Raw genomic sequence first — 17048 nt, forward strand, 5'->3', positions numbered from 1 at the left:
CCCCCTTTTAAACCGACATGGTCTATTATTTATTATTGAATATTTTTTTGACAATATACTGTTCAAAGTGCATATACATACATACATATATAACATAGAATCTTATCACTGGATCTGTAATTTGTAGGATTACAAGATACTCTTTTGTAAAAAATTCCGGACTATAAGGGACCCTTAGGCAGCACTCTATAATCCGACAAATTCGATGGTCCGACATTGCCCTGCAAAACGTTTGACGGATAATCGGGGGTCCACTGTAATTGCCGATGACGTAATCATCATCTAGACTGCCCCACGCCCATGTCATCCAAAATAAGGACAACAGAGACCCCTCGAACCTTCATAGTGCTTACGTAATACTTGAACGGCCGCTATATATATTTAAAAGTCATGTTCATTTTTGCAGTAATATTTTATAACTGTGTGAAAATTATTATTGCAAATCTGAGGGTCATTTATAAATGGCACTTTCTTCAAAATTGTTAATTATAGAATACTAGCTACTCGCTCTTGAATCAGTCTATCTATTAAATAAACTGCTTCAAAATCCGTAGTTTTAAAGATATAAGCATACATAGGGACGGACAGACAGCGACAGCGACTTTGTTTTATACTATGTAATGAAGTAATAAATGCTAGTTTTGTAGTTAGTCAACAAAATAAATACACATAAAGCAATAAAGTACAATAAATAGTTGAATACGCTATTAATACGGTACTATTAGAACTTTGATACGACTATATAGTACATACAATCAGTCTGAAAGTCCGCATTATTTTTACAGCAATGTTATCCTAACGTTAAAAATATTTAATATTAAGTTTATTTGAATAACTAACGCATTTATTTAAGTAAAAGGTATGTTTTTATTAATTAAAACATTCTAAAATCGAATCAAATTAAAATTATTTTATTTATTTTTTCAGATCCATCTCGAATTTAAGGGTAAATGTTTAAATATGCAAATACAAACCTAAAATATATATAATATTTGCAACGCAGATGTATTGTTAGTTAATGATATGCTTTAAATGTTTAAATATGCAAATACAAACCTAAAATATATATAATATTTGCAACGCAGATGTATTTTTAGTTAATGATATGCTTTTTTTGTATAATTTATAATTATTGGGGAGTTTTTTTTTAATTTACTTTTATATTAAAAAAAGCTATTTAAATCTGAATCTATCGAGTTCTTTTAAAACTTTCGCGTTTATTATTATTAACATTATTAATATAGTTAATTGGGTCTTAACACAATCTCTTGTCAGTTCTTCTCATCTCGAAATTATTCTGAACTGACGGTAGATTTGACATATTAGTGTCTGTAATTGACCTACGTGAATAAACATATTTTGAATTTGAATGAATGTTTTTAATCTTGAGGTTTCGACTGGATTGCACCACACACTATTCGTGGTAAAATCCAATTAACTATATTAATCTAAAAAGTAGGTTAAATTATATGAATAATGAAGTGATTGTTATATTTGTATAATGCTTTTGAGACACCGATGCCTTTAGCACATTTTACACACCTGTCAACCGTATGTTAAGAGAGATATAGAAAACTATTTAAACTGCACAGAATTAATAAACATATAATATCTACTAGTCCCGTTTCGCACGGGTGTACATGTATTATATAGATAAACCTTCCTCTTGAATCACTATCTATTAAAAACCGCTTCAAAATTCGTTACGTAGTTTTAAAGATATAAGCATACATAGGGACGGACAGACAGCGACCGCGACTTTGTTTTATACTATGTAATAATAATGATGATAAACATTGAACATGAGTTATTTTGCAGTAATAAAGCTGTAAAATATTACTGCAAATAACTCATGTTCATTTTGCAGTATATTTTATAACTGTATGGAAATTATTATTGCAAAATTGAGGTTAATGTATACCAGTCTGTAATGTTGCAAAATTATTAAGATAAAATTACAAGGTCAGGAATCCGTTTTCACTGCATTATATCTGATTATTTACTTGCATAATGCAATGAAATTAGTTTATTATATTACATATTATATAACTTCATTATTAACTATGTAATATTTTATAAATGTATTTACATAGATTTATACAAAAAAAAAAAATTAAGCTATGTTTCTAGTGTTTTTCTTTTTTTACATTAAACATACTAATATTAATAATATTTCGGTATACTAATTTTTTTTTATATTTTTTATATTACTTTGTTTTTTAGATATTTTTTTAATAGAACAGAATATATAATATATGCTTGCACAGTAAAAATATGTATGAATGTAGGATATAAATCAAAATAATTTAGATATAAGTTAAAAGTGTGTTCGATAGAGCCAAATCAATAAGCCATGTTATTTCATGTTCATTAATAATTACACAATAAGTACACGTACGTTTTGTAATAAATGTATTTTTGCGTTAACAGGTTTTTGCTGAATAAAATTTATATTTAGATAAGCTTTGTTTTATTTTTTTAATTATTTTGATGTATTTGAAAAGATTGTTAAATTTTTTATTTACTTAAAATTTAATGCACAAATACTATATATGGCGAACTTAACACCTAAGGGCATTCTCTACCAGTCAACCATAAAAGTAAGCAGCGTTTTATAGTTTAGAAACACATAAATTCCATATATTTGATTATGTTGTGTATATTGTTATTTACCCTTAATTATATAATATTCAAGTCGTTTATACAGTTCTATACTTACCAAGACCCAAGACAGTTCACACAGCGCCATCTACACCTAAACTAAGTAGAGCTGTTACTAAATAACTGGTAAAGTTTTTAAAATATACATCCATACATAATAAAACATACAAATCAATGCAATCATACTTGAGACTTTATATCGTGCCAGATTTGAACCCCTTACAATTAAAAGTTATGCGGTATGTTTAACTCCTAAACCACAGACCGTCTATTAATTTGAGTCTTACTCAAATGAATAAATAAATAATTGTCCCCGAACGCTTACACGAAACGTCACAACAGATTTATTCATATTTATATGAACATTACTAAGGCAACCAAAACTTTTGTAATATTTACATAATGCATTTAGAATTCGCCAAACTTATATCGAAATGTCGCTTTTAAAAATAGGTGTAGGTACAAGTAATAATATTGTATCAGCAACCGTCGTACTGACAGGGGAACATTATAATATAAAAAGATATCGACAGTAGCTAGTTCATTGCATTGAATTCAGTGGATAGAATACTAGAATATTTACGTATAATAATTTAATGTATTAATTTTATTTATATAAAGCAGGTAGAAATAAAAACACTATAAATATGTTGGTTAATTGTATTTCAGTTGTTTTACCAATAATAATGCTGAGTAATAACACTATTCAATGTATAAAAGCCCATAAAATCCAAATATTTGTATACATTGTAAAATTTCGACATGGTCATAAAATACATGTTGACAAAAAATAAATGCACTTATCCGCGCCTTCTACATGGCAACATTTGCTAAAATTTTTGGCAAAAATCTTAAATTACGATACCAAAGTAATTGCACAATATGCTGCTAAATAAATATACATATAATGAGTACTCTTAGAACAATTACAATATAAAAAAAATATTCCCCGATATCGAATTTTAAAAAAATAAATAATTTTTAATATGACAAAAATAAGACTAAATTTGTTGTGAAATGACTAATTTAAAATTATGTTAAAATAAGTTTATTGTAAAAATAAATTTTGAGGCCCGATAATGGCCAAAATTTTATAAAAAATATCTAACTACAATGTTGCGAAAATAATTTTCTTGAATGAAATTTATTAAAAAGATATTTGTTTGTAGAAGATACATTTTTATATTAAGTTTATTTTATTGTGTAATTCATAAATCCCTGATTCCTGTACCATAATTTGCTCCGCCTGCCCTGTTCAAGGCGTCTTTGAATTGATCAATGTCTATTTCAGCTTGGCTCTCCAGCTGCAGCTCCACTGCAAAATTCTGAAACGTAAAATTTTTAATTAAATTGGTTTTCTGTAGTGTTTTAGCTGTAGTGAAAATAGACTTTTTCGACATGATTCGTTCTGATATTCGGCGTAACAAGACCGCATTTAAAACTTAGTCAGTTCGGTAAGCTGTCAGTCGCAAAACTGAAAACAATATCAATCTAATGCATGAAATTTGACTGACAGTAACAAAGCCGGCAATCTCGCTCTCAGATATTTTTGAACAACTTTCTTATTAATAATATAATTTATTTTAATATACAATATGGAAGAATTATACACCAAAGTGCCTTGTAGAGAAAACCAGTTACATGATTTATTCAATTTACTCGGTGATGACGACGAACCGTTACCGTATTCTTTGTTTATAAGTGGCAGTATGGCAACGGGTAAAAGTTTGTGTGTAGAGTCTGTTATAAAATATTTGGGGTACAAACATGTTGTTGTTGATTGTATTGAATGCTATTCACAAAAACTGATGTACGAAACCATCATATCTGAACTAGAATGCGATTTAGATGTAAAATGTGACACTATGCTAGATTTCACTAATGCATTAAATCGACTAGGAAATAGTGCTACCCGGTATAAACCTATTGTGTTAGTGTTTGATAGAGCTGAGAGACTCCGAACTATGGATCAGAACGTGATGTGCGCATTTCTAAGACTTCGGGAGTTATGTAACTTGAATATATGTACAATTTTTGTCACGCATCTCGTTTACGATAACTTTTACTTCAGAATGGGTGCCCGGGAGCCTATAAAGATTTACTTTCCCAATTACAACAAAGAGGAGCTATTTAAAATAATATTTTTACATCAAAAATCATTAATTCGCCATGTACTCAACAATCATGATGTAGACGGAGCGACAAAAGAAGAACTTGAAAAACCAGAGTTATTCGCAAACTTTCTGAATGCATTTCTCAGCGTGTTCTATAGACCGTGTCGAGATTTAATTGAATTACAGCATATGGCGCGTGTAGATTTCATGAAATACTGCGAGCCTATAATTAAACATGAAATACAAGCTCAAGATTTATCTAAATTATGGAGACACATATCACCCATACTGAAAACTAGTTTAGAGTTGTTATATTTACGTATAAGTTCGTCAAAGGTCACAAAATCTTCTCCAGGTAAAGAGAATACTGACTATGAATGTCAAGAAAGCTATAACTTTGAGCATACTCTGAAAGATGAGCTCACATCAACAAAAACGTTTGCGCAGAGTTTTGAGTTGCCATATTATGCTAAGTTCTTGCTAATAGCAGCTTATCTGGCTAGCTACAACCCCCCCAAGGAGGATAAGAGGTTGTTCATGAAGAACCATGGCAAGCAAAGGAAGCGTTTACAGCAGGTTAAAGCAAAAGCCAAAATAAGTGAAAAACTGAATACACAACTCGGACCTAAAGTGTTTACACTGGATCGTTTGCTAGCTATATTCTATGCAATATTACAGGACAAGATCGGTCTGACGAGCAACTTGCTAGCTCAGATTGCGACGTTGGTAGAACTAAAACTGATTGCGGGCAGTAAAGAGATGGACTTGGATGTTTCAAAGTACAAATGTATAGTTGGTTATGATTTCATATCGGCTGTGGCTCAAACAGTTGGGTTCAATGTCAGAAAATATTTATATGATTTCATATGACGCTTATTATGTTTTTGAACAGATTTGGGAATGATAATGCTCTTTTATTTATTGTAATAATTTGTGTCTTCGTATTATAATAATTTATGCATAAAATGAAGTTTTACTGGAGGACCAGACCAACATTTTTCTGACAAAGACTACCCTTGGCTACCACTATTTTCAGACCTGACAAATATACATAAGATAATGACCTGATATTAATAATAATAATAATAATTTTTATTTTGCATCCAATATTTACAATTTAAATTGTTCCCTGGTACCTAAACTAAGCAGAAACTTGTATTTTAGGTACCAGTTCCCTCTTACAATTCACAATGGTTAGAATTACAATTTATAAAAAGACAATTAAATAAGGTATTAATCCAAGCTTATTATTTACTTGCAAAGTGTATGCGTATGTGTTTGGATATTCATGAGTAGTGCCTTCATAGTATTTTTATAGCAAACACTGAAACCAAATTTTTATTTATTATATTTTTATGATTGGGTATTATGGCTAGAATTTCTAATTAATATTACATTGGGTATTATTAATATTGGTATTCATAAAAGTCACAAATACAGACACAATTTTTTTATACAAGTACGAGCTACTCGCCCCGGCTGCGCACGGATGTACATGTATTATATACATAAACCTTCCTCTAGAATTACTCTATCTATTAAAAAAACCGCATCAAAATCCGTTGCGTAATTCTAAATATATAAGCATATATAGGGACGGACAGACAGCGACCGCGACTTTGTTTTATACTATGTAATGATGATTATGATTTCTTAAATGAAATGAATGTTTACTTACAAAATATTGGTATTTACTTAGAGCAGATCTTATATAATAATGATCAAATTTTATATATTACTAGCTGTCCCGGCAAACGTTGTTTTGCCTTAAAATAAAAAAAAATTAGGGGTGGACTACCCCTAACATTTAGGGGATGAAAAATAGATGTTGGCCGATTCTCAGACCTACTCAATACGCTCACAAAATTTCATGAGAATCGGTCAAGCTGTTTCGGAGGAGTATGGGAACGAAAACTGTGACACGAGAATTTTATATATAAGAGATATAATTTTTTGTGATTTCTATAATTTGAATGTGTGTTGTTAATAATAGAAACAAGTGGTTCACTTCTATGCACCATGATAGGTCGGATTCCACGTGGTCTACCCTGGAATGCATTGTGATTCTCAATGGACTGACTTAACTTAATTCCCATTCGGTTATCCTCAGAGGATGCAAACGTGCCTTCCACGTTTATAATATTGAATTTGACAGGCTGATCTCAACTAGAGAGGCTATAAATTTCATGCGGATGAAACCGCGGGCGCATCTAGTTAATAACAGTACTAAATTTCGACAAGCGATAAATTTCATTTTTATGTACCTCATAAATAAACAACGAATTGGTCGTGGGAGGAATAAAAAAAACTTATTAGAGTAGATTTATTTTATTCGTTACTAACTTACAACTAAAAAACTAAGGAGTCGTTCCTTACTAACTTACAGCTAAAAAACTAAAGAGTCGTTCGTTAAACTAAAAAAACTAAGGAGTCGTTCCTTACTAACTTACAGCTAAAAAACTAAAGAGTCGTTCGTTAAACTAAAAAAACTAAGGAGTCGTTCCTTACTAACTTACAGCTAAAAAACTAAAGAGTCGTTCGTTAAACTAAAAAAACTAAAGAGTCGTTCGTTAAACTAAAAAAACTAAAGAGTCGTTCGTTAACCTAAAAAAACTAAGGAGTCGTTCGTTAAACTAAAAAAACTAAGGAGTCGTTCGTTAAACTAAAAAAACTAAAGAGTCGTTCGTTAAACTAAAAAAACTAAAGAGTCGTTCGTTAACCTGAAAAAACTAAGGAGTCGTTCCTTACTAACTTACAGCTAAAAAACTAAAGAGTCGTTCGTTAAACTAAAAAAAACTAAAGAGTCATTTGTTACTAACTTACAACTAAAAAACTAAAGAGTTGTTCGTTAAACTAAAAAAAACTAAAGAGTCATTTGTTACTAACTTACAACTAAAAAACTAAAGAGTCGTTCCTTACTAACTTACAACTAAAAATCTAAAGAGTCGACGCTGTTAAAATAATTGATGACTTGAATTTTATTCGTTACTAATTTACAACTAAGAAATTAAAGAGTCGATTATATTAACAATATTACAAACAGACTTCCTCTGCGTGGAAATTAATTTATTTTTGTATAGATAAAGTAGCCTAATTCCTTATTACATCAGCGACCTGCCAAAAAAGTCCCGTTAAAATCGGTCCAGCCACTTCAGAGATTAGGCGGCGACAGACAGACAAATATGAATTTTTACATAAACTACCTTTTGGATTCAATCTAAAAAAACAGTTATTACAAAATTATAAAAATCAATTTTATATATATTTATAGATAAATTAATGTATTGCAAAAATGTTATATTATCTCTAAATTAAGGCACTTTAGTATATGAATTTTTAAATAAAAGTTCATTCGAGGAAATCTTTTGGCAGTGACATTACAAAATTTATAATTCAAAATTGGAGAATGTATGTATTGCAAAAATTGACTTTCATTTTTCAAACGTTTCAAACATTTAAACATAAAAAACTTTCTTTATTGCAATTTTAAAAACTACATTAATATAAATATATTTATATATAAAAATTATGTGTCACGTTGTTTGTCCGCGATTGCATCCGAAACTACAGAACCGATTGCAAATTTTCTTTATTGCAATTTTAAAAGCTACACCAATATCTTTATATATAAAAATTACGTGTCACGTTGTTTGCCTGCGATTGTCTCCGAAACTGAACCGATTTCAAATTTGATTTGCACATTGTGCACAATTTGATCCAACTTGATAGATAGATAGGATAGCTTACATCTCAATTTATAGTCGCAATATTATTTTATTGCCTTAGCTAGTATAAGGTAGATTTATAATATGTTTGTGCGATCGAAAATGTGGGTGATAGAATGGATGACCTGAATGTGTGAGATTAATGAAACAACGGATATAAAACGGTAAATACGTACGCAAGTAAATGTATAGTAGGTAACAACGCAAAGATATATGTGACAATTCTAAAACTATAAAAAAAGGACATTCAAAATTTACACAAAAACTATACATATAAATAAAATTGAAGTGTCTATTTGTAATATTGAAATAACCGTTTTTTACTACATGCATATGAATATAAATACGATACATACACCAAAATAACATTTTTTTCAATTTTTGTCTGTCTATCTGTTTGTTCCGGCTAATCTCTGAAACTGCTGGGCCGATTTTGACGGGACTTCTATTGGTAGGTTGATGTAATAAGGAGTAACTTAGGCTACTTTTATTTTAGAAAAATAGTTAATTTCCACGCGGAGGAAGTCGCGGGTGCAGCTAGTGAGTAATAAAAGCAGACGTACCTATGGACCCGCCTCAGATACGACCCACTCTGGGTCACTCATGTGTGATCCAAAGACATTGGGTCGTACCTCTAACAAAGCTCGTAGCAGTCACAATGAACAATAAGGTATTTATGAGAAAATATCACATTGGTTACGATGATAAAAAAAATCTAGTACGAAATCAACAATGTGAAATACAATTATAGTAGTGTGAGCCAATCATTTTAATAGACAGTAAGCTTACGGCCTACCTGATAATTCTTACCATTCATATATCTATACATGTAAATAAAATTGGAGTGTCTGTTTGTAATATTGAAATAAACGTTATTTACTACATGCATATGAATATGAATACGGTACATACACCAAAATAGCATTTTTTACAATTTTTGTCTGTCTGTATGTTTGTTCCCGTTAATCTCTGAAATGGCTGGACCGATTTTGATGGGACATTTTTTGGTAGGTAGCCGATGTAATAAGGAGTAACTTGGGCTACTTTTATTTTAGAAAAATAAAGTTAAATTCCACGTGGACGAAGTCGCGGGAACAGCTAGTATGTATATAAGAATGGTAGTTGTTTTTTCATTTCTTTATTAATTTAGGGACTTCTATCCATATTTGGTACGCACCGCCGTCTTAAACTAGGCTGGGGCCCATGGGGACACAAGATTTCGGGGCCCTTTTGTAAAGCAAAAAGTAAAAAAAAAGCTCATTAGGTATAAGAAAAGGTGAAAAAAAACTTTTGAGAATAAATGTGTGAGAAAAATTGTCAGTCCTTTGGGGGCCCCGGGCAGGGGCCCAGTGTGCCCTTATGGTAAAGTCGGTATTGTTGGTACGTCTAGTTTCAGTAATTATGTTAGTTTTAAAAACGAACCGTACTAGAAATATGATTATTAAATTATACATATACATTATGTATTAAGAGTTCAAAAAAAGTTAGCAATTACCTGAATGCCGTTAAAAAACTGATTCGTTTTATGGGAAGTAATATACATTTTGTATTAAATGTCAAAAAAGTTAGCAAAAATGCCGTTTAACTAAAGTTCTGATTCGTTTTATGGGAATTGCGTAATTTTTACAATACATTTTGTATTAAATAAGAGTTTCAAAAAAGTTAGCAATTACCTGAATGCCGTTAACTAAAGTTACTGATTCGTTTTATGGGAATTGCGTAATTTTTACAATACATTTTGTATTAAATAAGAGTTTCAAAAAAGTTAGCAATTACCTGAATGCCGTTTAACTAAAGTTACTGATTCGTTTTATTCGTAAGGTTTTACAATACATTTTGTATTAAATAAGAGTTTTTAGCAATTACCTAAATGCCGTTTAACTAAAGTTAGTAGGTAATATGTTTTATGGGAATTGCGTAAGGTACTGCCAGAAATATCCTAATCTGCCAGATAAATGAATCAACTTACGGTAGTACATTTTGTGTTATTAAATAACTGATATAAATACTTACATAAGACCGATACGAACAATCATACAAATGTTTGCTAAAGAGTTGTTCGTTACGAACTTACAACTAAAAATCTAAAGAGTCGACGCTGTTAAAATAATTGATGACTTGAATTTTATTCGTTACTAATTTACAACTAAGAAACTAAAGAGTCGATTATATTAACAACTAGCTGTTCTCGCGACTTCGTCCGCGTGGAAATTAACTTTATTTTTCTATAATAAAAGTAGCCTAATTTATTTCTTATTACATCAGCTACCTGCCAAAAAGTCTCGTTAAAATCGGTCCAGCCATTTTAGAGATTAGGCGGAATAAACAGACAGACAGACAAAAATTGTAAAAAGTGGTTTTTTGGTGTATGTACCATATTTATATTCATATGCATGTAGTAAAAAACGATTATTTCAATATTACCAACAGAAATCTGCCAGATAAATGAATCAACTTACGGTAAGTACATTTTGTGTTATGGGTAACTAGATAACTGATATAAATACTTACATACGTAGAAAACACCCAGACCGATACGAACAATCATACAAATGTTTGCAACGTGCGAGCAATCGAACCCGCGACCATCGGACGTAAAGCGGTGTGCTAGACCGCTAGACCTCCGATCCAGTCGTCATGATAAATGACAATTATAATTTGCATGCCTCCTGAATGAAGTGAACACTTGTACCTAACACGTCTGTACTGTAAATGTTCTAGCATATAAATTATTTAAAATTTCTACCTGTTACCGCCAACGGCAACAGTTCGCCATCTTGTCCCGCTAAAGCAGATTTCAGTGACTACAACGCCATCTGGTTTGAGTGAGATAACCACCACGTTATATTTTCATTTAATAGACCACCGAGGCTGTAAAAATATTTGATGTAATCTTTACTTACGGATATGATGTCTTTGATTATCGCTTTGTCTGTGGACATCTTGGCTCGGTTGATGACAGACACGTTGGGCCCCACCCACGTCACGAACATGAACTTCTTCCGTTTTGACATCTCGTCACCCATTTGTAACCTGCATATGGACAGAAGGGATTTGTTAGTTGTGGCTAATTGCACCATTTTATGTATGTGGACTAATAACCCCATTTTAGGGGGAAGGGGATTGTTTGATTAATAACCCCATTTTAGGGGGATGGGGATTGTTAGTAATGTAGACTGATAACCCCATTTTAGGGGGGAGGGGATAATGGGCTAATTGCACCATTTTAGGGGGAAGGGGATTGTAATGTGGACTAATAATGTCATTTTTTATGGATGATAATGGAATGGTGCACCCGCCTGCGACAACTATTTACGCTGGTGGGGCATCAGTGGAGGATGATAAGATGAACATCAGGTCAGGAACGTGAGACAAATTCACAAAAAATTTATCACGATTGTTTCCAGGGGGAACCGCGTGGAGGTCAACCTGAAATGGTGCGTACATTGCTAGCATTCGCAAATAGTGTCTTGGTAAATTGCCATTTATCAAGTGAACCTAACTGACTGACCTGACTAATAATAGGTAAAATAAAGTAATATTTTCCTTTGATACTGTTATTGTAACTGATCTGGTTTTTATGAACATTGAATATTGAACCTAACTGACTGACCTGACTAATAATAGGTAAAATAAAGTAATATTATCCTTTGATACTGTTATTGTAACTGATCTGGTTTTTATGAACATTGAATATTATAATACATTTTATATATATTTGTGTGAATATAAGGTCTCATTGTTAATATTTTTTGTTGTCTTATATATTATAAACTTATATGTATGTGTATATAGTTAAAAAACCCGCATGTTAGTTTTTTTAATGAGTAACGGGGGCTCTGCCTGAAAACTAGCGCTGTATAGGTGCACCTCATTGAGGTTGTGCTTATACCAGAAATAGCTGAGGCAGCTCCCATTGACAACTTTTTTTTATGGTTTAATTTGTGTATTATTTGTAAATTATAGTATTTCTGTTATGTTGGCAATAAATTAAATATTTATGTATCTATCTAAAGATGAAAAAATCTTATTATATAACTTATTGCATGGGATAACAAAATATGTATGTCATAAACAAATGTATGACAAACTAATATATAAATAAACAGAATGGCAACGTGGAACTTCAGAGGTTCCACGGGCGTCACACGATGACGTCATTTCCGTAGTGCAATGGGCTTTTGTTGCTATTACCATCAGGTGTACCATCAGCTTGTTTGCTATTCCAATTAAATAATTAGCTCTTGGAAGCTTTAAATTGTGAATGAAAATTTTCATTAAACTGGTATTTATTTTAGTTCGCCCCAGTTCGATAGTTGCGCGTATCATATTCCTATGATATTTTGGAATTGTTCCAAAACTGCGGTGATAGCCGTGCAATTATTATGTCATCTCGGGTACATTGTCTTGATCTAGGGCGACCACAATGACCTTGATGATCTAGGATTCTAGGACGTTCTTGATGATCTGGGGAGTGTTTTTTTTATGGATGATAATGGAATGGTTCACCCGCCTGCGCTAACGGTTTACGCTGGCGGGGCACCAGTGGAGGATGATAAGATGAGCATGAGGTCAGGTCAGTTAGCCCATCGTGACAAATTCACCAAGAATTTATCACGATGGTTTCCAGGGGGAACCGCGTGGAGGTCAACCTGACATGGTACATGGCTAGCAATGGGGTCAACAGTCCACATTACTAACAATCCCCGTCTCCCCTTTAGTAATGTTAAACCTAGTAAAAAATATTTTATTCATGTAGGTCATTTAAGACGCTTATGAACGTCAAACGTATACCGTTAGCGCAGGCACCACATCCACTACACCATCTCATAATCATTAATAAAAAAAATATACTTGGTCAAAATTTCATCGTCTGCTCTAGCCCTTATGTTGAAAAGAGACAGAATATTTATAAGCCAGCAAGTTTAAAAGAGAAAGTATCACCTGAGGTAACCGAAGGCGCGGTCGTCGTCGGAGAACTGTGTACGGAATTCTGTGAAGTCACTGCCGCGCGCTGAACACACGATCCGGGCACCGTCGAACTTGAACACCGCCCTATATATTTCAGAATGTAAAGGTAAATACCAGTATATATATAGTTTCTTCATGCAATTCTTCAGCGTTTTGATGCTACTTCAATTCTGCCCAATCACACTCGAATTCTTCCATTATACATCAGTATGGTCCACTATCTGACAAGCCGTCTGAGACAGGTTCTTATTCATCCCGACTATCTTAAAGTCAGGAAAAATACTATCACAATGCTAACACATCAACACAACATCGTCCACCCCGATAATGTCAACGACCCCAAAGCACACCGTGAACTTTACAATAATATAGCTTATACATACATCAGAATAACGCAATTATTTTCAAGCGAGTGAAACTGCGAGCAAAACTAGTTACCTATTCGTAGGTAAGTAAAAATGACATATTATATATTATATATTGAATATAAAGTTTCACAAAATCCATTCCGTAGTTTTTGCGTGAGAGAGTAAGAAACATATATCCATCTATACATTCATACTCACAAAGTTTCATCATTATAATATTAGGAATATAACTTAAAGAAATATGCCGATACGTATAACATATATGGTGTAGATAGTTTAATTTCGATAGTATAGATAGAGTCTTACCATTCTGTAGGGCTAGCGTCCGATCGCACGTCTTCATACGCGGAGCGAATCGTATCCCGATCTAAACCGGTCGTCATGGTTACCTGTAAACAAAGAGATAATGTTTTTAGTAAATAAATTCTAATTAAACATTATTATATTACAATATAATAACATCTCAGTGCAATTCACACAGCGCCTGCGTCCAAGTTAAGCAGAGCTTGTGTTATGCGTACTAGACAATTGATGTAAATAGAAAGTTTTCTTTTGTAAATACATACATAATATACATAGAAAATTTCGAACCGATACAAACAATCATACTTATGAATACAAATTATAACGTGCGAGGGATCGAGCCCGCGACCATCGAAAGTAAGGCAGTGTCTCTAGCTGTTTAGCAGCTATACCACCGAGACCGTCAAATAAATATAAACTGGAATTCGGATTAAGTAAAGCCTCGTATTCAGACACTTGAGAATATGGTATCACGCCTAATACCCTGTGGTTTAAATAAAGATTATTATAATTAATAATAACATTTATAGTCATATATACAGTAAAAACATTGACCAATAAAAATGTACCATTTTAAAAAGACTATACTAAAAATTCTATTAACATCCAAGGTACAATGGTACCAATGCTTAATAGGTTGCCAGCAGGCGGTTGACCAATAAGAGAGTAAGGAAGTTGACCAATAAGACTAGGAAATGACGGCTAATAGGAACCGGTGGAAGAAGATGACATACTGCGCCAACAAGCATGCCACCCATCTGATATTAAACGGTTACCGTAGCCTATGGACGCCTGAAACACCAGGAGTATCACGTGCGCATTGCCGACTCTTAAGAAACCTTAATATACCTTTAGCTAGCCAAATTGCACTGTACGAATTGTTAAATGCATAAACGGGAGAAATAGTTATATACACAAATTACGACTATATACAGATACTAGTCCTATATGAATAAACAATTTTGAATTTGAGTTTAATGTTACAAATATCGATCATCCTATATCCTTCTATAATGGACATAAGATTATCGATATTATAATATTCTCCCAAAATTGAATTTAAAAATGAATCTGTATTATTATAAACATGTACAACATTTATTTGAAAAGAATACGAGTTGAGTTTCTTGAGTTCTTCTCTTCTCAAAATAATTCCGAACTGACGGTAAATTTGACATGTCATAAGAGTCTGTAATAGACGTGTTTTGAATGTTAATTTAAATTAATCTCCCTGATTAATTCTTAGACGAAATGTTCAAATCCAAATGTACCTTGGATGACGAAGAAAATCCTGAATGGCAAGACTCCACCTCCTGCACGTCGCTTGCACACGAGTCATCCTCTTTACCTTCCTTCACTATAGCGTACAATTCGTCTATTCTGTTCTTCAACACCTTTATTTCGGTCTTCAACCGTCTTCTATCAGTTGCCACCTCCTCCAATGCTACAACCTTCTCGGAAAACTGCGTGATAATCTTCCTCAATTCATCGACATTATTTGTTAACACGTCAAATTTCTTTACAATACTGTTCTGGTTCTCTGTCAGTTTGTTTATGTGATCCTGCAAGGACTTGTATGGACCTTCTATATGCGTTTTGCAGTCGCTATCCATCATAATGGTTTCCTCTACTCATGTTATTGCATATACTCTATTGTTTATTTTTGATGCTTTAGATCAAAGATTTTGGAATAGCTATTCCAAAATCTTTGCCTTTGATATCAACAAAGCTGTCTCTTTTGACGTTTCCTGTTTATTTTTTTATGTAACTTGTTTATGGCCAGTTGTGAATGTAAAAGAAAAAATACAAGTGGTGCCGACCAATGACCGTATGGTTGATCCTTCAACTCCCGCCGACAGTTATAAAGGTTTGTTGAGGTTTTACTACGTAAAAAGGTAAGAGCTGCAGTAACCGATACTGTCTGATTAAGTGGCATAATAATGCAGAACGTGCAAAATGGCATGGTTCAAGAAGCCGTAACCACAGAAAGAATCTAACCACAGAATATTTATTATGTAACTACTGGTGCAACTTCATGAGCGCGTATATTTGGAGACGCCATATTTTGACGACCTCGATGGTCTCGCGGTCTAGCACACCGCTTTACGTCCGATGGTAGCGGGTTCGATTTCTCGCACGGCACAAACGTTTGTATTCATGAGTATGATTGTTTGTAACGGTCTGGGTATCTTTTATGCATAATATGTATGTATTTACGAAAAAAAAATTATGTATTTGTATCAGTTGTCTAGTACCCGTAACACAAGCTTTAGCTGGCTTAACTTGGGACTAGATGGCGCTGTGTGAATTGTCTTGAGATTATATATTATATTATTATTTTGATGATAAATCAAATGATAACAATAAATGAAATTTCTATTTATCTGTTATTTTATTAGTAAACAAATTAATAAAAATGTAGGTGATGCATTGAAAATATTCATAAAATGATTGCATCCCTTTTGTAAACGTAAGTAGAACGTAGGTAGTAAGTAGTAAGTAAAAGTTTCTTACTCTAGCTATTTTTTAACTTTTGTCGACCTATGTTTAAACACATTTAATTGTCACGAAACGTATTTTTTCTGAATTATTTATTCCATAGTAAATGTTCAATTCGCTTTCAGTCTAGAACCAAATGAAATGTTCCCATCACGGTTCACCCAGTCATATTAAAGACTGCAATAAGATCGCAGCAATTAAGAAATTCCATCGAGCATCGAGAGGAGGCTGACAAAAACTGATTTCCGTAAGACAGTCGGAATGCCGCGGTATGCGCCTCTCGAGCGTGGAGACTTCATCAGATCACTTTCATTTCAGTGAAACTGCACTGTCAGTATCTGGAGCAGTGAGACGCGGCACAAGCCACTAGATTTGAGCGGAATATCTACACATCAATAAAATTAGTG

At 32.8% G+C, this 17048-nt stretch overlaps 2 protein-coding genes across 3 annotated transcripts in view; one reads left to right on the top strand and one right to left on the bottom strand.

The window, feature by feature from the left end:
- Nucleotides 1-3797: 3797 nt before the first annotated feature.
- LOC131855005 (coactosin-like protein) overlaps nt 3798-17048 on the bottom strand; it is a 60694-nt gene continuing 47443 nt past the window's right edge. Inside the window, exons 1-5 of one of the 2 annotated variants that reach the window (XM_059206208.1) lie at nt 15414-15875; nt 14146-14228; nt 13445-13555; nt 11404-11533; nt 3798-3986 (exon numbers count right to left, since the gene is read on the bottom strand). In XM_059206208.1, coding sequence (XP_059062191.1) covers nt 3870-3986; nt 11404-11533; nt 13445-13555; nt 14146-14228; nt 15414-15758 — 786 coding nt within the window. In that variant the 5' untranslated portion in view covers nt 15759-15875 and the 3' untranslated portion in view covers nt 3798-3869. Of the gene's footprint in view, nt 3987-11403; nt 11534-13444; nt 13556-14145; nt 14229-15413; nt 15876-17048 lie in introns of those variants that run through there. The other variant, XM_059206209.1, reaches the window with a different exon arrangement.
- Nucleotides 4244-5711, top strand: LOC131855004 (origin recognition complex subunit 5-like). The gene has a single exon (XM_059206207.1). The coding sequence runs from the start codon at nt 4257-4259 to the stop codon at nt 5643-5645; it is 1389 nt and encodes a 462-aa protein (XP_059062190.1). The 5' UTR covers nt 4244-4256; the 3' UTR covers nt 5646-5711.

This window comes from Achroia grisella, unplaced genomic scaffold (assembly GCF_030625045.1).
Source record: "Achroia grisella isolate CSIRO2021 unplaced genomic scaffold, CSIRO_AGI_Agris_v1 utg1277, whole genome shotgun sequence".
In the NCBI taxonomy this organism is placed as follows: domain Eukaryota; kingdom Metazoa; phylum Arthropoda; class Insecta; order Lepidoptera; family Pyralidae; genus Achroia; species Achroia grisella.